Source organism: Lycorma delicatula, chromosome 9 (genome assembly GCF_047948215.1).
Source record: "Lycorma delicatula isolate Av1 chromosome 9, ASM4794821v1, whole genome shotgun sequence".
In the NCBI taxonomy this organism is placed as follows: Eukaryota; Metazoa; Arthropoda; class Insecta; order Hemiptera; family Fulgoridae; genus Lycorma; species Lycorma delicatula.
Genome location: NC_134463.1, coordinates 100,779,624 through 100,801,361, shown reverse-complemented (window position 1 = coordinate 100,801,361; position 21,738 = coordinate 100,779,624). Strand labels below are relative to the sequence as shown.

Genomic DNA, 21,738 nt, shown 5'->3' with positions numbered 1-21,738 from the left:
TTCATGTAATACATTATACATGATCTCGATGATTCTAATTTAAATATTCGTACGATGTAGTCGTTGTCATTTTCATTGTTATTCTGTGTTGTTATTACCGTCAAATTGATAGATATGTGTATCGGAAAAGTTAACATGCGGTGGATTTTGAAATTAAACCGGGATTAGCTGCGGAGGGTTAAGGGGGAAAACGGGTTGCAGTTTGCGGGTTTTTGTCATATTAAACAGAATGTGTTCTGTCCAACTGTATTTATAAGTTACAACCGTTGTCTACTGATGGAAACTCCCCGTATCAGTAACTTTATGTTCGTATAGATTGTTTGAAATAATAATTACGTATATTTATGCGATTTTTTTTAATCGTTTTACTTTTATTTAATGGATTAATTATTTTTTAATTAAATTTAATCTTTAGGTTATTCATCGGTGATAGGATAATTTGGTTTCTTTAAGCAGATTTTTATGGTTTTTAAAATTATAATTAAGTCGAAAAATAATACATAATTATATTATGAAAAATAAATTTCTAAAATCTTGAAATCAATACGATCCCAAATAAAATCTGCCGTCATTTAATTTATTGTAAAATCAGAATAAAAAGAATTTACTAATTTATTTTAAATAAAAAGTTAAAAAAAAAAAATGATAAATTTCAATGGTAATTAAAAAAATTTCAATTTTTCGGTTCCTTGAAACTCTATATGTACTTCACAAAATTTATTAACTACGGTCAGGTGATACGATTTACAAACTATAGAAGCTATCTAAGACACAAGATATCCATAAAATTTAAGGAATTTATCATTTTAAAATAATTTTTGCTGCCCGTATTCTTTAAAAAATCATAAACAGTTTACTTATTTGAGTCAACGATAATAGTTTTGCCATACTTCAGATCGAGAAGTGATCTTTTTCATGTGATTTAGAAGTCTATAATCTTACATAATTATTTATTAAAAAAAAAACTTCGACAAATTAATGGATTAAATTAACCCAGATTACGAAGATTATTTAATATAATTATTTTATTTAAGAAAATAAAATAGTTCGGATTATCCGGTTACTCCAGTTAATCGAATCCGGATAAATAAGTTTATATTGTTTCAACATAAGTATGCAATAAATGTAATAGTATTTAATTAAATAGCTTTAATTACATTTACTTTTTTAACTGTTTTATTTGACGGCGTTTTATTCTCTTTAAATTTTATAACTAATGACTTATTGTCAATTTCACTTATAATTTGTTTTTAATACGCTATGTTTAAATACAGCATCAATATAAAATTATTAGTTTCATAATAAGTAGAGTAGTTAAAATTATATCTAGTCGGTTATAAATAATTTTTTATAGGTTTAAATGCTTTGCTTTTGAGTGAACGAACTGTGTTAGTTGTATAAAATTAAAAATGGTCGGTGAGAGTTTTTTGGGTATGCTGGCGGCCATCTTAGCTGTCATTTTCGGTTTTGAGTAGGACAAGCGGGAAGGACCATCGTTGTTTTTCTGCCCTGAAAGTATTTTGGAACCCTGTCGTGTCAAGTCAAGACAGTCTGTTATCCTACTATATCCTCCCCGCCCATTCCGCTGTTCTTCATCTCTTTCCCGAGCGGGCATCCGCCCTCAAGGCCTGGTCGCGTCTGGCTCCAGTGAGGACCGAGATGGAAAAAGCAATCCATCATTTCGTTTCCCCTCCTTCCCGCCGATCCTTTTCCTTTTCTGTCTCTTTCTTACGCCTTCTCTTGCTCCGCTGCTCCCGCCGCTAGCTTGCTTGCTTCTTCTCGACAGCAAAGCCTGCGTTTGATGGTTTGTTAATTAGCTTCAAAAATCTCTTGCACGTCCCCTGTCTACCCATCCGAGTTGTTAAAGCCCAAAGAACTCTGTAATTTAATATTCGACATCGTACCAACCGAGGCGACTGAACGAGCAAGAACCCTACAGTTCTTAAAATATATATATCTATATATTTATACACAACATCTCTTTTTATGATAGTCTTTATTTCTAACCAGATACGATTCATCATTTTCTAAACATATTCTTCGTGTCATTTTTGCTTTGAAACGTTTATAAACGTTGTCTTCACAGTTTTCGATAGTCAAAACTATATTTTACAGTACGTCAATAGAATTATGTGAATTAATTTTAAAGAAAAAACAAATGTTATAAATCAACAATATTTTATTTTGCTGTTAGTTTTCTGTAATCAGCTGTTTTTGTTGCATATTATGCTTTAAAATGCACATGCAATCTTTAATAGCGATTAATTTCTTACATCATGTCACCTTTCAACCGCGTTAAAATTTTGTCTGACAATTTTATCAATCGAATCAGAACAAAAAATATTTAAACGTTTTTAAAACATTTTTTTAATTTTAATTTATAGGCTATGATTTTGTTATAAGCTATTTATTTATTTTTATTACAACATAAAAAAATTTCAATCTAATACAGAATATTTATAAAATTTTTACCCTTTTTCTATAAATTTATTGATTCAAATTTTATCAAATAGAAACCTCTAACATTGATCTTTACTACTCAAATAATTACCCGTTATATTCTAAATTTCTCTGTACTAACTCAACTAATCTTAGATTGACATGCATTTTATTTTTTACCGGTGAAAAAAATTAAAATTACAACCTGATCGTATTTTTTTTTTTTTAGACCGAATAGTTTATTTAGAAAATATATAAAAAGTAATAAACTGAGTTTTATGACTATATCTATGAAATAGTTTATATTTTATATAAATTTTTGTTTGTGTGATTCATGAATATGACGTTTATTGGATTGAAATCACCAAATTTTGAGGCTGCCTGGAATATTGAATAGAAAACAAAAACAAAAGCAGACAAGGAAAAATATGTCTGTCAATGGATGATTAATATACTTGAGTTAGGTTTCTCCATTTTTTTGTAATAACGAAGCATTATTATAATATTACCTATATACATTTCATTAATTAATAACTGTGTTAGTTAAGTGCTAAACATTACCATCCGGTAGTCACAATACTGCGCACGCCTGTGTGTGAAATTTAAATTACGGTAATTTATGCCAATAATAAGTCATTTCATATATATTTCATTAAATTTTGTGCTTATTAAAAATATTCGGCAAATATAGCATATTTTTATTAAAAAGTTTTGCGATAATAACATATAAATACGAGATAGTTTTAAATATTAAAAATAATCTACCTTAATAAAAGATTTTTCAACCCTTACTGTTTTTATTAAAAAGTTAAGTAACAGGGTTGTTATCAAGATTTTTGTTCGTACTTCTTAAGAACGATCGAGGGATGATTGTAATGGAGAATCTTTTTCGACGGGTAAGTTAGGGCTGGAATAGTAGAATTTAGTCGGTAATAAGTTGTACGGGTATGGGGTATGGAACGGGTATAGTAAGAGCCTGCAGGGGGTTCCCTGAGGAACAACGGCTGCTGGCCGGGAACCCCGCGTCTTGTCAGCTGCGACTGCATTTCTTTTTCCCGGCAATTTATCTTCTTTCCTGTGACCCGAACTCTAGTACCAAATTCCCCTCCCGTTCCGCTACACCCGACACAAATACACTGCTCTCTCGAAATCCTCTAACCTCTTCCACCCACAGACAACCTTTGCTAAAACGAACCGCCACCGGCGCAATTCTTTTGCTTCCAAGACCTCATTACTTAATATTTATACCAGTTTTTCTTGCCGTCATCGCCTGAATTCTCATTTAATAGTTGGATTTTTTATCTTTTTCATAACTAAATTTTTTACAGGAATATAGCTTACTAAAAAATACGTTATTTTAAATTATTCGTATTACATTTTATCAGCTTTCACTTTTACGGCATTTAATTTATTTTAATTAATGAGATATTTAAAAGTAAAAATATACCGGGAAGTATAATATGAATAATTCTACATTATAATAAAATAAATTTTCTAAATTAGGAAACCTCTAAATTTTTTGGACTTTGTAAGTATTCAGGTAAACTTTTCACGGTTTCCGTTAATTCTTTTAATAAAAGGTTTCCTTACTTAAAAACTTGGTAAAATACAATCAACATTTTAATCATCTGAACTAGAAAAATGTATACTTCGAAAGATTTGTTTTAATTTTAGAAACATCATTTTTGGGGTTTACGCGAGATAATTTTAAAACTTCAAACTAGTATTTTTGTTGTTATACATCGTGCAACTAAAAGACTTTTAATGAATTTTTGTAACTTTAAACCTAAAAAAATTAAAATATTTAAGTTTTTCCCAAATACAACTTCTAGTCCTACCTAACTTATCCAAATTAGAACAGGAGTTAGAAAAATAGATCTCTCATAGAAATGTAATCTTTACACTACTTATTTATAAGCACATAAAACTTAAGCAGGTAAACGTAAGAAGTTAAAGTGAGATAGTATATTTTATCAAATCTATTGTTCTATAGAAAAAGTCGCTAAAGATCTAACGGCAGTTAATCTTTTCTTCCCCTTCTACCGACGTTTAAAAGACTAATCATTTATTCCCCTCGCTCTTCGTCAGCCATTCGACTATTATTTCATCCGTGTAATGTCAGCTACTAATTAATTATTTGCATATTAATCCCTATAGTGAGTTTTTGTGATAACCTTAACGTTTGAAGTAAAGCAATATTCAATGAATTAATGTGGAAATAATGATAAGTGGTAACGCATTACTTCCCCTCTGCTGTTTATTCTTTATTACTACATACCTTAGTAATCATTATATGCTATTATAAAACGAGTAGTACAGGAAGCTTTGTAATAACTACTAGTAATGTGCAAATGGTATCTAATAAATTAGCTTCATTTTTTTATACTTTATGATCATCTTAATTGTGTTGTTACCTTACGCATAATTTGTTAATTTTTTAACCTAAATCGAAATATAAATACATATATATTTTTTCTATTCTTGTATAATTAGTTCTAAGAATTGATGTTTTTAAAAATTTGTTATAATTAATGTATAAGAAAATAGAAAATTACTGCTCTTCGAATAATAAATTCATTTGTTAATTAATGAATGATTTTTATTTAACCGATATACATTTCAGTAGATTCTAAAGTTGTTTTAATTTGTACAACAATTTAAATAAATTGTTATAAATATAATATAGAGGACATTGTATCTAAGTAACAGAATTTAACAGAAAAAAGCAAAATTAAAAAATAATCATCCTCAAGTAATCAAAAAATAAATGAAAGAGAAATATATTACGTTTTTAAATTTATTGTTTTAGTTACTAAAAAATCTGATGTGGAAACCACATGACTTAATTGTACTCCTATTAAATTACATATACAGATTTTTAAAAGAACATAAAATGTTATTTCACTAATAACTAATGATTTTTTCATATTTTTTTTTTATTGTTATTATTGAACTATTATTTATTGTAAAACATTTTTTTACAATCGAGGTTGATAATTGTTAATAAATCAATATATTTAAATTAAAACAAAAAATTAAAAAAAGGAAAATGAAAAAAGGAAGAAAATGTTACACACCAAAAAAAAAAAAAATAATAAACATGAAGAAAATGTTACAAATAAAGATAAAAACATTTATAGAAGATGATAAATATAAATAGGAAGAAAATGTTAAGACCAAGGAAAGAATAAAAAGATTAGGAGAGGATAATGATATAAAGATAGAGATATTTGAAAACTAGAGGTGTACACAAATTAAGATCAGAATAATTATATTAAACCAAAGAGCGATTAAATGATTGGCAACAAAAAACAAATAAACGAAATGATGATCAACTCCGACTTAGGCAGAATATTGTCCGACAATATCAGAGCAGTAATGAACTAAAGCATAAGAAATTTTTGCAATTTATTAATGATCGGGCCTGTATACCTCAGTGTATATGTTGTTTTATAATAATTTTATCAAAATAGCCTGTTGGTATGATTAAACAGGAAATAATTAAAATGTAAAACCACTTTATCCACAAATATTTTTATACGTTCAAGCGCTGTTGGAAACGAATTCCATCTTCAGAAACTTAAAACTTTTATATTGTTCTTAAAAAAATAAAACTTCGTTATCATAAGTAAAACTTTATGTAAAGTGTATAAAATATATAAAAGTGGTCGTCATGTGTTTAAAATTGTTTCCACTTAACGTCCTGTCATTATGATTCGGTGGAGGCATTCATAAAGGCGGGACTTTATATGTTTTATACCACTGTTATATATTTTATACACTTTAAGTTTTAGTTTATTAAGAATAATATAAAAATGTTAAGTTCCTGAAGATGGAATTCGTTTTCGAAAGCGCAGGAACGCATAAAAACATTTGTTGGTAAGTGGGTTTTATATTTTAATTACTTAGTATATGTTGTTCTGGAGAGGGTCTATTTTCAGTCATTCTGTAGTTACCTTTAATGTAAATAAAATTACGTAAACAGAAATTCCAGAATAATTAAATAAAATTGAACAGAAATTAAAATAGAAAATCCAAAAATAGTATGATTCTAAATTATAATTTTCAATTAATATTAAATACTCAGATGTTTCACAAAATTTATTACATATACACATATGTAATAATGCCTGTTAGATTACATATACATATGTTTTACAATCACGGGTTAATAATTATTAATAAATCAATATATTTAAATTTAAAAAAAAAAGCAGAAGTCTAATTCGAACTGATGTCCTTCCCTTGTAAGATCCAAACACTTAATTAATTAAAATTTTATTCGGCTATAACTCTGTAACCAGTTAAAATAAGTGCCACTTATGCTATATAGTTGAAAAACTCTCAATGAGGGCTTATTATTGCAATTAAGAAACAGTGAAAAATCCAAATTGTTTTGGATTTACAGCTTTTTTGGACACTTTGTTTCAGTCGATTGCAATCAAAAGGCAAGACGCACAACTAGATGTTACAACAGTCCTAAATCCAAAATTTCAACATTCTACGGCTACGGCTAATCGTTTTTTAGTTATGCGGGATACGTACAAACGTCACGCCGAAACTAGTCAACATGGATTCAGGGATGATCAAAACGGATATTTCCGTTGAAATCCGAGAACCGAAATTTTTCGCGATCACCATATTTCCTTTACTTCGTAAAAGGAAGTAATAAAAAAGAATAAAGGAATTTTATAATTTCTAACAGAAGTAGAGAAATTTCTTTTAGTTCGTATTAGAATGAAAATTATTGACACCTGATGTCTAAATAAATAAACAAAATTTTAATTCAATTAAAAATGAAAATTACAAAATATTTTAATCCCTGTTTATTTCAACTGTTTTATTTCTTCTCGGTATCCTAAATTTCAGTTTTTCTCTTACAGTATGCAAAAAATCGGTGGTGGGTATCAAATGCAATTACTATTACCAGTTTTAAATTTCAGTTGTTCCGTTTCATTTTGAATTTAGAATGTTTTTTTTTTACAGCAGGCTTTGTTTAACAAATCGTATAAAACAAATACATCATCAGTTAAAAGAAGATTAAAAAAAAATTAGATTGTATTTAATTCCTGAAATTTATTTTACAGAACTTTAAATTTTAAAGACTTATTTATTTTTCAGACTACGAAATATATATATTAAATCTACTAGTTTTAAGAAATGTGGTGGCTAACAGAGAGGAAGGCGATGGCGACGGATTACTACCGCCCAGTGATTCTCCAAATATAAATATTATGGCACAGTCTTATTCCGTTAAATGTTTAGGGTTCCAGCAGTGTCTATGGGTTATTATATAAAGTAAGATTGAGTTAAAGTTGAAGTTAATTTTGTTATTATGTTGTATTATTTGAAGTGTACCTGGAAATACGGAACACTAAATAAAAAATAAAAAATAAAAAAATTGAGGCATTAAAAAATATGAAGAGTAAAAATTATAAACGATCTAAATGGAAATGGGAGCTGTCTGAACGGTTTAATAGGAAACAAAGTCGAACGGAGAGGAACATGGCGGAAGGAATCTGCCTCAAGGCAGATATCATAATGAATTGCAAGAAAATGAAAAAAATTTTGTGATCAGAAGATTTCACTTTTTTCGTATAACTGCTTAAAAATGAAATAAAACAAAAAAATAATTGAAGAATAAAATTTATTAAAAAGAAAGTTATTTCCTGATAATTATATTTTAATTTCTTTATTTACAGTAATTTATGCGTGTAATAAATCTAGTAATCGGTTTCGTTAATGTAATTTGAATTTTTTTATTAATTATTAATAGAATGTATTTATCGAGTTGAAAATACTTAACAATTTTTTTTTTTCAATTCTTTTACGCATAAATCATTTAAATCGGATTTTGTAATACCAACAAATCACATTAAAAGAACATAAATGTATCTGAATTTCGTAAAGCAGAACATTTAATTTTTTTATTGAAACCTTTTTTTATAATAAATCATATTTTTTGTCTAAATTATATATGTTTTTTGTTAAATTATTTAGTAAATTAAATTAACCTCTGAATTATTTTATTTCATTAACCTATCTCTGTAAGCATAACTTAATTGTCATCCAGTAATCTGTTTTTTAATACGATAAAAATATTATCATACTTGTAGATTTTTTTTTGTTTGCGGGCATGTGAATGTAGACAGACATATGTAAATGAACGAGAGATTCCCCTATATTAATTAAAAACATATTTGATGAAAGAATTGTGTATTATTTATTTGGCACCAAATAATGATCAATCATTTGTCATCCTTGAAGAAAGAAAAAATTATAAAACATAACATTTGGCAATATTTCAAATGTAGGATAAAAAGTTTTTAAATTAACGAGAAATTTTTTTCTACGAGTATTTAATTTTACTTTTAAGAGAGAAAATTTTCATAAGAACGTTAACGAATTTCTAATGTTTTATTCATTGATTAAAATTCAAACACCACCTCGGTTATAAATATATATATATTTTTTTAATTCGTAAATTAAAAAAGTAAAATAAATAAGTAAAAAAAAACTGATATTTAAAAAAGTTAGTTTTTTTAATTTATTATTTTTTTAGAATCGATAAGGAAAAAACATGATCATTCATGCGTATATTTTTATTTAATTTTGATGTTATATAGTATTATTATTATGTATTTTTTTGTAGAAATTTAAACAGGCTTTAGGCAGAAATGAATGTTTTTCCAAAAAAAGACTGTTTTAAAACGTTATTAATGCGGCAGTCCTGTAATCACAGAGTAGAAACGGCTATGCTATGCTGGCCAAACAGAAACAGTCTTAGCAGCTATAATGGGATTTTGATTAGTCTCAGGTAGTCTTCCAATAAATTACACTTAAAAAAAAAAAGAAATAATAATATTAAAAAACTTATCTGTTTTAATTGAGTTACTGACTACTTTTAACAAAGTGCACCAGAAAGAAACGACACCCACACTCATGCTGCTACGCACATTGCCTACGTAAAACATTCATAAAAAAAAGAGAAATCTTTAACCAAAATGCTTATTGAATATAACGTCTAAATGTTTTTAATTAATACTTTATAATATATTTTTAAATTTTTATACGAAAAAATATTCTTTCGCCTTCTGTTCATTTAAAGAAAAAACATTTTATCGATCTGATAAAAAAAAATGATTAGTGTTTAATTAATATTTTATTTCATAAAACGTTAGAAATTTTTTATTTGCTAAGCAATATTAGATATAAGTTTGTTTTTAAACATGAAAAATTAAAAAATATGTGCGTAAAATAAAATGAATAAAATATATATTATTAAATGACGGTTAATAACGGTTATTATTCAACGTTTGCTTAAGTTAATGAATAAATATTATTTACTTATAATTAAATTAGCATCCCCCGTCACGTTTTTCGCCGTCCTGTATGCATATGGAACTTCAAAAATAGGAAATAGTTTTTTGTAATTTTGTATGAACTCTTGCTTTCAGGGTTACCTTTTATATAAAGAATGTGTTCTCAAAATTTTATCTTTAATGAAATCAGGTTGATATTGATGTTCAGAACTACTTTTTTCCCATCACAACAAAACCCGAGTTACATCATTCCAATGTTTTGGCGTTGCAATGGTTACATATTTTAATCAAGTTACGTATTTAATTATTTTTTTAATTTCAAATAGTTAATTTTACGGTTATAATCAAAAGCTGATTTGAGACCTAACATATTTTTTGAACCCTGACCTCGATTTTGAGCCGAGCGTATACGTTACTTATCAAGTTTGAGAACGCTCTGGCGTAGTTTCATGTTGTCTACGATAATAGATTCTAGAAGCTGTAGATATTTTTCTTCTTAACATCTGTGACCTCCCCGACTTAGGCGTTAGGAAAGTATTAATACCAAATTGGAAGTCGAATCTATATCAATTATATGTAATGGCTAATCTGCCGGTCGGTCTAGCGATGAAACTCGTGAACATAAATCAGATGATTTCGAAATCGAGTGTTCTCAGGTTTAAATAATAGTACATAGTTGCTTTTATATAAATTTGAATTCTAAATCGTGTTCTTTGGTGGTTGGGTTTAAATTAACCACAGGTCTCAGGTATGGTCGGCCTAAGTTTGAACAAGACTAACCTCACTCACACATCACGAACAAGGGACGCGGCTGCCTATGGACCCCTAATCCAAAATGTTGTGACGGATATCCAGACTTCTGGAATATTCATATGAAAATAATTTCTATGATTACCCTGATAGAACTTCTTAGTTCAGAATATAAAAATTTATGGTGCGCTAACTTGCTCGTGAGAGGATGAGTTCTCGAGGATAGCCACCGGATTAGATAACACGCAAAAAGTAAAACGCATAATAACGTTCTGAATAAGTCGATATAAATAAATAACAAATTTATTTCGGCTCAAATCATTAAAACTTTATTAAATATGTAAATAATTTTCATACTCTTTAAATTTATATTAAACTAATCTGTTTCCATGCATATTACAATACAAGTACAAATTAATATTTTATAGACGGACATTAAATTTTGTGAATAGTATTATAACCATCTGACGAAGTCGATATTGACATAGGCAATGATCGATACAGACAATGATAATTGATATAGACAAAGAAATTAGATTTAATGAAAGAAGTTCTAAGTTATTTATTTATACTTTTTTTATTTGTGATTTATTGAGTTGTGAAACTGGTGAGGTTTGAAATTCGGTAAACATTCCGGATCCTAAGAAAGCTACAGTAAAAATATCATAATAATTGGTTCAGTAATTTTCACGGCCATCGGGAACAGAGAAAAAAGAAAAAAAACATAAATTCTCTTTCTATAACAATGAGAATTGACGTACGTTCAGTTAAAATTATAAGTTGCATTTTAATTAGTTCTTTAGCATTTTTCGAATCATTTGTTTGAATACCCTGCAATCAAACAAAATATTACCTGAAATCAAATATTAATTAATATTAAATAATTAAATATTACTTCATTATTATGGCAAATAAATAATAAGCCATAGCATATTTCATTATTTTTTATAATATTATGAAATATTTTCTTTGCCGCATTATTAATTTCTGCCTTTATTATGTGTAATCAAATATTACCTCAAATTAACTTTAAAAATCATACTAATTCAACAAAATATAAAAACGGGAATTTGTTACACATTTTTTTTAACGTGTGAAAATTACGTACTCAAATGATTTTTCAACTTTTTTATAACTTATAATAATTTATGTATTGGTAACATTTAATTTCTGTAATTGAAATGGTTTACGGGCCTCCAAAATTGTTACTTAGCGCATATTTAATTTATTTAGTACGTTTACATAGTTACATTAATATTGTTTTGTTAATTTTTATTTTTATGCATTAATGAAATGTTAAATTTCTTGTAAGTTGTATTTTAATAACATTTGACCGTGGTTTCACTTGATCTATCCAGGAAATTGGTGGGGAAGTTCCCTTTTTTATCAGAATAGAACTACAGCTCATTCTACCCATACTTAACATGATTTGTATAATATAAAGTATTATTTTGTTAAGATCAGAATAAAATATTTATTTACGTTCTACGATAATATCTTCATTTTAATGATTTTCTGTGATATAATTTTTTATTTATTTGCCTAGTATATTGTTATTATTACCTTTAATAATTTGTATGAGCTCTTCAGTTCTTTATAACTTAAATTACTATAATGTATTGAAGGAAATTCGAGTTGGAACTTCACTTAATAGAAACTTTGTCTTCTAATCTAATTGTGTAGCCATTTGAGAGGAAACAAAGTTTACAAATAGATTGACAAGCAGTACGTGAACTGAAAGTTTGCTCCTCGCCGACTGCTGAGTCTAAGGTACTAATCGTGCAAAAAACATGCATCGCCTGCTAATATTCATTTCATGTTTTATATTATACGTGATATAAATTTATTAACTCGGCTCCACGTATTAATTTATATGCGTTTTATTTATGGTTTTTATTTTTTTTTTCACTTATTTTACTTTAACTACTAATAGCGTAAAAAAATTTATTTTGATTAACCGTAATGGAGAAACTGTTAGTAAAGGTGTTGCTAAATCTTCGTTGCCGAAATCGTCTCTGCTTGTAGATGAATAATCACTGTATTTATCACTACTTTTTCGTAAATTGATAAATTCTTCTTCAACATCAACTAAATGTTCTTTCTTCACATATTCATCTACTATTTTTTTACATTCTCGCATATTTAGGTGACCAGTTTTACCCTGTTATATTACAAATTTTTCATCAATACCACATTCGCGGCATTTAACTTGAACGTGACGTTTCTTTTGACCACATATCCTATTACGTTTGGCCGTGTTATTTCGATGTGGTTTAGATCTGGTTGTAATACCCGAATCGGGTGTACCACCGTACCGGTGGCAGGCGAATGGCTGTGTGACGGTGTGCTTCAAGAAGATTATCCAAAATATACTTCTTATGCCAACTTAACTGGTTTGTAAAGTTCCGGTCTAAGAATTTTACGATGAAACGGTATTTTCTTCTCCTGTAATTAAAATACCACTTCCGATTTCTTACATTTCCTTGTAGGTGCCTTATCGTATTGATTATTATCTTACGCAGCATTATCCAGCACTATATCCGATCGCGGGGGTAGATTTGGACAGCGTTTATTTTCCACCCGGTTCATGAAATTTTACGCAGCATTATCCAGCACTACATCCGATAGATTTGGACAGCATTTATTTTCCACCCGGTTCATGAAATTTTCGGAGTTCGTGTTGTCATAATACACCCCACTTGACGCGCACCGTGCACGATTATCTTTCAATCTTTTTGATATTGGATGATGTATGCCCTGATCAGAATTGTCAGACACGTTTTGTTTGAGATATACGAAGATAAAATATAGGATTTATCTACTAAGCAATGGGACGTTTTTCTTCTCTGTAACGTTAAATACATCTTAAATAACGTATTCTTTGTTTCGTATTTCATCGGTTTCGATGAGAATATTTCTATTTTTTTTTTCTCTATCGAAATTCTAAGTATTTAAAAGTTTTCCTGACGCTCCATACACCACCTGAAAACTAATAGCCTTTTTCGTTTTTAATACGTTTAGTTGTTGTAAGAAGCACTTTTTCTTGAAAATAGAAATCGTAAAAAATTCACTGACCAAAGATTTATCGATACCGTCTATATTAGTAATTCTGTTTTCCCGTTTATATTTTTTGGGGTTTGAAAGCAGCTTTCACTCTCTGACATGTATGTCATTCCTTTCTTTTCTAATCGTTTTAACAGTCCTGGCCGAAACCTCACATTCAGTAACAGTTCTCTCTATACACTTTTTCACAGGGATAATAAGCGGTACACTGGGAACTGCCTGTTCTTGGAAGTGTTTGATCTCTCTTTCCATGAACTGATTAACGAATTTCCAGAGCTTGCCAATGAAGAGTTTCGCTGTCTTAGGTTTTGACGTAAAACACTTCGTAATTGTTTGGAGAACACTAAAAATATGTAAGAAAATAAATATTCTTTAATATCAAAATACAATTACAAAAATATTATACGCAGTATAATGCACTCAACATATGAAAAAAAAAAAAAAATACAAGGGAATATAAAAAAATTAACTGTACTCGGCACTCACTACTTCTCAATTAAACTGTAACAAGTAGATTCTTCATGTGTTTGCATTTTATATACAAATGTGTCATGTTATTAATTAGTATTCGGATGATGTCACCTGGTTAGAGAGTACAACAAACCCCGTTCGCCTGTCATGCCTAAGCCAGCCGACAGTTCGGTTTTTGACGAAAACAGAGGCAAAACTTCATGTCAGTAGTGTCTCATCAGATCATATCGATAACGGATGATATACATTCCTCTATCAGTAGCGTTATCGATCGAGGTTTTGACTCTGATCATTAAAATCTAAAGTGGTGAAAAGAGATTAAGATTACAATAAAGATGTTATGGTTCCAACGAAAAATTAACTGAAAACAAGAAGGTACGAAATAAATAACTTTTATTTTGTTAACTTCAACGTCCTCTAGAAAAAGTAAGCCTCCATCTTGTCCGTATTCCATCGACTCTTAGAATATTATTTTATCTACATATAAATAACACATTATCGATTAGTCTTTATGTTGAATGGCTAAAATATGTGTAATGAAAAAACATATTTTCCTTTACTAATTAAATAACCACTAAAACTAAGCTTCTTTAAAAAAAGCACGCACATCTTTGCTATCGGGTGGAATACTCATTGCCTGTATTATGAAGCGTTTGGGTCAGATCCCCTCTCCCAGCCGGAAAAAAATGCTAAAAAGGTATTATTCTCTGTAAATACTAATAAAAACAAAATTGTGTTTTTTGATATCTTTGAATTCTTAGAATTTTGACTACATGGAACATTCAGGACTTATTTTTTTATCTTTTAACAAGATTTTGTACCAGTTTTTCCTTTTATTTAATTCATCTTAGTACTATTTTTAAAACTTTATTTAAGAATAATTTATTAAAAAACTACGGTAAAATTATTTTAAATAAAACTTAGATAAATCTAAACTACCAAATCATTTAAACTTCAAAACGCTGAAAATTCGGCAAATAAGAAATGTATTTATTATTTTTTTTTCAATTTAATTATTTAAATAATAATATAACAGATGAGGATCGCGAGTCTGAGCCTTTGCGACTCCTCCTCCTCCAACTCCGTGTGAGGTGGAAATGGAAGAGAGCGATTATCAAGTGGTGGGTAAGCAGCAGCTTAGCGGCAACAAACAGAGTTCCCTCTGAAGGAGGGATCGCAGAAGAAAATGCGAAGGGTAGGACGAGTCATGTTGAGTCGATGGAAGAGATGAGTAGGTATTCTGGTTCTGAGGTCCTTGGTATTTTTCCGGGGAAAGTGGAGAGGAAAGCGATGAGGAGGAGCACCGTGTTCTTCCTGGAACGGAGCGTTTTGCTGACGGGTTATCCAAATTGTTTCAGGAGATACTGAAACACCCGCAGTACAGGTAATACTGTACTGCGGGTGCTTGTCCGCAAGAATATCACTACCAAGCTGGAAATCAAGACCTATTCGGGAAAGTTGTGTGATCTTTGAATCGTATGGATTTTCTATGTAGTTTGACTGATGTTGAGACCAGGGCGACGCAATGTGTGGTACGGCATTACGGTGTGGCTACTCAGACTCTGTGCAGATTCTAGAGAGGCCGATTTACGGTCTCGGTTGTTCCCACACAGACTCCAATAGAAGATTGCGACCTACGTAATATTCTGATGTGGTCAGTAACGGATGTAGAGTTGGTCGGAGCGGCGACTAGGAATTGGCGGAACTGGAGTAATGAAGCAGCTTGTCCGCATTGATGAATCATTGATGGTTGGTGGTAAAGGCTGATATCTGTCGTTTTGTTGATTTTTTGGAGACCCGGCCCGTGGCGGGCTCTATGTTGTTGCGTTCCGGAATTGAACCGGGAGATCTGGTGGAGGATACCCCTCAAATTTTGTGTAGTAATGCAGAACCCCTTGTCGATCATCGGTTCTGCTTGTATTATGACTCACCGGCGAGTGACCTAGATACTTTGGGGGTAATTCTGACGTCCTTGAGAAGGATATAGCTTGAGGCTCCAAGTCCGTTTGTTTTGCCGCGGGGCCGGATTGGGTCGCGCATGGAGCGTCTCATGTTATATATTTTTGGAGAACGGGTTCCTCGGTTAGGTTGGTGGTGCCCAGGGCCGTAGCGGGACAACGAGAAGTTGCGGTTCCGGCTGTGAGATGATCAACCTCGGGGGTGTCACAGAGTGGCATCGTCGTCGTGAAGGCGGCTGGGCGTTCCTTTGCCAACCTTCTAAAAACAGGCTAGGAGACAGTTGCCAGCGACGAGGCGGGTGCTGTCGCTGCAAAAAGGGTCTGAAGGCAAACTTTGTATTAGTGTGAAGAGTCCTGATAAGGCGGCTGCCTTAAAGACTGTGTTATGAGACAATGCTTCGGGCCTCAACGTGATCTGAAGTCGAGAGACAGCGCCTGACGGTAGTTCACATTCGAGAAATCGAGAGCGATATCAGCGGGGCAGAGATTGCAGTGGTAGTGAGACGGGTAGATGAGACTGCTGAGTTCCGGCTGTCCTCGGTTCGCTCGGCGTTCGGGGTGACCCAGAACGCACTGTCGTAACAACATTTGGTGCGGGGAAGAAGCCGGTTGAACACCGGATGAAGATTGGGTGGGTGCATTGTGAGCCCGCGTGAGGACCCCGAGGACAGATGTTTCCGTTGTTGGAGTTTAGGCCACATGTCCTCCAACTGTCAAGGTGTTGTCCGAACCAACATCTGCTTTAATTGTGGCATAAGCGGGCTCAATGCATTCACCCAGGGGTATGCGTGGTCTGCGGGAAGGAGGAGCATCGGACAAATGAGTGCTCTGGCCGGGTATGAACTTTCGTTCTGGCGATGTGCTGGTGGCCATGGGACATCTGAGGTGGCGAAAGAGTAGGGTAGCGATAGGGTGTCTGACTGCCATCTGTGGGGTCGTTGTTTGTCCGCGCTTGTGCGGGTGGCTAGCGATGATGAAGCAGAGAGTATCTGGCATCCCGAAACAGTTAAGACCGAGACCCGGCGGAGGTAACTTTCGGGTTGCCTCTGTTAGAGAGAGGTACTACAAATGACCGAGTCCCGGCGGAGGGGTGGAACATACAAGGAAACTATTTTTAAAAAAGCGCCTGCTCTTTAGGATCTATATAAATAAATAATTCATACGTTATGAATTTGATAGAATAATTTGAGAAGAAATATGTTTCAAAATAGAAGCACAATCTTATCTGACGAATTGGACATTATTTTCTATAATTATTTGTGTTTAATATTTTCAAAAATAATTATTTTTATATTAGTTAATAAAAATTAACTAAATTTTTAACTCCAAACACTTCATATATTTTACGACGAATTTGTATTATGGAAGCCATTTATGGAATAAAAAAAATGTTTTAATTTTTGACTATTTTATTATTAAACAAGAATTTTTAATAGTTTTCATTTTTAGGTTAACTAGTGATTGAATTTCGGTTAATCTTTAAATTTTATTGGATAAATAAATATAGTTTTAAAGTTTTTTTTTTAAACGAAAATATTCGTTTTTTAATTATTATTTTAGTGTTCTCTAAATTCGTATATTAAAAAATATTATATGTGTATATATATTTATGGAGATGTAACAATAAACACGTATGCTTTGTTATTTTTTTCTTTAGTTATACTACTCGTCTTATAAGGCACGTATTTATTACGGTATATTGCATTACGGTAAATTAATAAGAAGGTTGTATCTATTTAATTTTTAGTAAACAAGTTTTAAAATAAAAAATAGATATTGAGGAGGTCTGTACAACTATTTAGATTATATTCATTCTTTTTGGTCCCATTAAACAAAGAAAAATTACGCATTAATCTGCGAATAAAAATAAATAAACGTTCTTGATTTGAATTTTTAAAAATATTTTTGAAGAACAATGTATTATTTTGCAGAGTGTATTTTTTGTTGATTATTTTGAAAAGAAGAATAATTTATTTTTTATTATATTTAGAAAAAAATTAATTATTAACTTTATGTATTAAAAAGATGTATGTATTTTCTATTTTATCTTTATTTTTGTATGTGTTTACATAGAAAGGAAACGTGGTAGGCAGACGTATACCCGGTACCAAACATTGGAGCTGGAAAAGGAGTTCCATTTCAACCGTTACCTAACGAGAAGAAGGCGTATAGAAATAGCGCACGCTCTCTGTTTGACCGAAAGGCAGATCAAAATCTGGTTTCAGAATAGGAGGATGAAATGGAAGAAAGAAAATAAAACGAAAGGAGTCGACGGACAGAACGGGGACGGGAGTGATATTACACCTCAAACTTCCCCTCAATAAACCGTCTTTATGACGTATATTACCGTCGTATTCTTTTCATTAAACCTTAAGTCGGTTTGTCAGTTCATAATTCTATTTATTAATAACCGTTTTAATCGATTATTATTTAAGTGTTATCTAAAATTAATTTAAATCAAATATTTTTATTAGTTTTTTAAGTCATCGATAATTTTCATTTCAACGTAATTAAATTTTAATCCCGTTAATAAATAAATTATAGAACCTCTACGGTATAAATGACAGCTATAAATTACGGTAAATTTATTTTCTTTATACATTTTCCTCGATTTAATTATGAAAAGAACCTTAAAAATAAAAACCGTATGATATAATACGAATCTTAACCTTGGATGTACGAGAACTGCATACTTTTTATGGAGGGGTGGCCAAGAAGGCTCGCCTAAAATGTAAAATATCTATTATCACCAAATCAAATTGGGACTAAAAGAGCAATATTGCGCTCGCACCAAAAAAATTATATGATTATTTTTTTTGGATGTTGTACGATTGCTAGTGTAAACTGTATTTTATACAAGCTTTGAATACTGGAATATTGTTTAAATATTTTATAACTATATATTTTAGTGTAATCCTATATCAAAATGTTTAAAAACGTTTTAATTTTTACTAAAATAAGATTGTAGCATCTTAATCTTACTTCTGTGTAACGTTTTCTGTTATCATCGCAGTAGACAACACTTTTTGTTCTTGTTAAACTTACTTTACGTACAATATCTACCATATTAATTAAAATAATCTTCTTTTAATTAAAATGTACCTTATTTAATAATATATATATTATTTTAATTTAAGTTCAACTTCGCTTTAACCGTGCAAGATCCTTGTTTATATTTTAATGTAAATTCAAATTAGGTTTACTTTTACAATAAAATAAACCTTACTAAGTGAATTTGAATAATTGAATACAATGCGTGAATGGGGAACGTAAAATTAAATCACAGCAATAGAAAAACTATTTTCTGTCTAAACAAATAAAAATTATATTTTTTAAATAAACATTTTATTAATAATAAAAAAAATATTGGTGTTGTTTTAAATTATATTTAAAAAGTTTTATCGTTTTTTTATGTTATTATAACGTCAACGTATTTAATTTTTTTTTTTTTTTAATTTAATGATTTATTTTTTAAATATATTTTTTTTTAATCTAAGTTTTAATACTACAAAATATTATATTTTATGTATTTTTATACTTTATATCTAATAAAATATAAATAATATAACATGTCGATCGGGTCAAATCAATTAAAAATTTATATTCGTTATATACTATATAGATTATAGATACATTTAAATGAAATAGACCTTTTTTCAATTAAAGTAAATTTATTCCATTATATTGAATATATTATATTAATAAATAGATCTGAACTGACATCTCGACGTATTAACCTCTGGTGAAATCTAAGTCATTGTTTTTTCTTTTTGTTTTTTTTTTTTGTTTTTGTTTTTATATATGTACCAATGGTGTATTTTTTCTCAAGTCATCATATGGAGTACTCCGCCCTAGTATTAGATAGTTATATAATATATATATAATTAAAAGTAATAAAAAAATAAATAAAAACGAAAAAGTTATATATATATATAAATGTATAACCCGTCGGCACGATGGACAGTATTATTATTATGGTAATTATTATTATTAAATGAAAAAACAATTATGTAAGAAAATGTGCAAATGAAGGCAAATACCGGCCTTTCTTATTTATATTCCCGTTTATATATATATATATATATATGTAAAATACCATCCCAGTAAAATTTAAATAAAGGTGTTTATATTGATCGAATAATATGTAGTAATACAAAAAAGTCATATTTTGTTTACCTAGTGAATTTTTAACAATTAAAATTAAATAAGTAAATGATAAAGGCTGTACGGATTGTATAACAAATGAGTCGCCGGTGCCAAGAGCTATACTGTAGTTTTTTTAAAAGAGAAAAAATAAACTAATTAATAAAACTATAAAAAATAATCAATTTTTTTTATGAATAGACATTGTTTTTAAGGAATCAATTAAATAAATATAAATTAATAATTACTATAATTTTTATTATTATTGTTATAGAGTTATGACGTGCTATTAAACCAAAGTTTATTTTTATTATTATTTTTATTACTATTATATTGTTTTACTTGTTTAATATATATATATTTTTTATTTCGATTGTTTAAAATCATAACAAATAATCTGTTGATGTAGGCTCTTATAATAAAGTTATTACTTTAAAGAAGTACATTTTTTCGCATGTAAATCCTAAATTACAGTAATTTAATTATATTTTACAGATAAATTTTTATGTATGTTAAAATTTCTATATATCTTTTAACGATATATAAAAAACAATCACACATATCTAAATAAATTATATATATATATATAAACAAAAAAAAATATTTAAAAAACTTGTTCATTAATTTTATGTTAAAATACAATTTAAGTAGTTGCCTTGATCTATATTTGTTATGTCTTTTGATGAAAAACTTTAGTATTTCCAACAAAAACAAATATTTCAAACAAGAAAAATTTCAGTATTTTAAGCTTAAAACTGCAGTTAAATTATATTTATAGAAAACTTAAGTGGGGATGGGCTTAGTACTATATTTATTTTAATAAATACATATTTCGGTATTGTGTAAACACTTGGTAAAGAATTAATACTGAAAAAAACAACTTAAATATTCATAGGGATTTTTTTGCATTTTTAAAGTTAAGTTTAATTTTTTTATCTAAAACTGAAAATTTAAATGTTAAGCCCGTATAGGTAATTTAAATTCTTTATCATAATTTTTCGTTTTGCATAATTTTATCATTTGTACATTTGATTAACGTTTATAGTTTTTCTTTTTGATCAAATATTTAACTAATAATTAAATAGTTAATATAATTTAAGGGTTAATTAATTTTAAAAATAATGGGATCACAATCATTACATTAACTTAAAAGATACTGTAAATAAAAATCATTATGTTTTTTTGGTTAATAAAAAAATGAAAAACCAAAATTAATTTTAATTTGGGATTATTATTTTCAAGGAATTGGAAATTTTGGAAAAAATATAAAAAGATAAAGTAGTAATTTAGTCTGTTTAAATGCTGAACGTAAAATCTTTTTTTTTTTTGTATTAAAGAGCGGTCATCACAACAGCTATGCTCCGTGGAAATCGGTAGTGTGTGAAAAAATGGCGTGTACCTGACCGGGATTCGAACACGGGATGTCCGCACGAAATACCGAGGCGCTACCTACTCGGCCAAGGAAGTCGGCTTTTTTCTTATTAATCCAAACTATGAAATTTATAAAATTTGAAGTATTTACACCGTACTAAAATTATGTATTTATTTTGAATATTATAAATGTGTAGCAATCTCAACAAAAACACAAACAG

The 21,738-nt window shown here is 29.3% G+C and overlaps 1 protein-coding gene across 4 annotated transcripts in view; it reads left to right on the top strand.

Moving 5' to 3' along the window:
- The window catches only part of LOC142330132 (homeotic protein antennapedia-like), a 485,876-nt gene extending 466,469 nt beyond the window's left edge, over positions 1 to 19,407 (top strand). For all 4 annotated transcript variants that reach the window (XM_075375222.1, XM_075375220.1, XM_075375223.1 and 1 more), the window contains exon 3: positions 18,077 to 19,407. In XM_075375222.1, the coding sequence (XP_075231337.1) occupies positions 18,077 to 18,327 (251 nt within the window). In that variant the 3' untranslated portion in view covers positions 18,328 to 19,407. The remainder of the gene's footprint in view (positions 1 to 18,076) is intronic.
- The last annotated feature ends 2,331 nt before the right edge of the window (positions 19,408 to 21,738 follow it).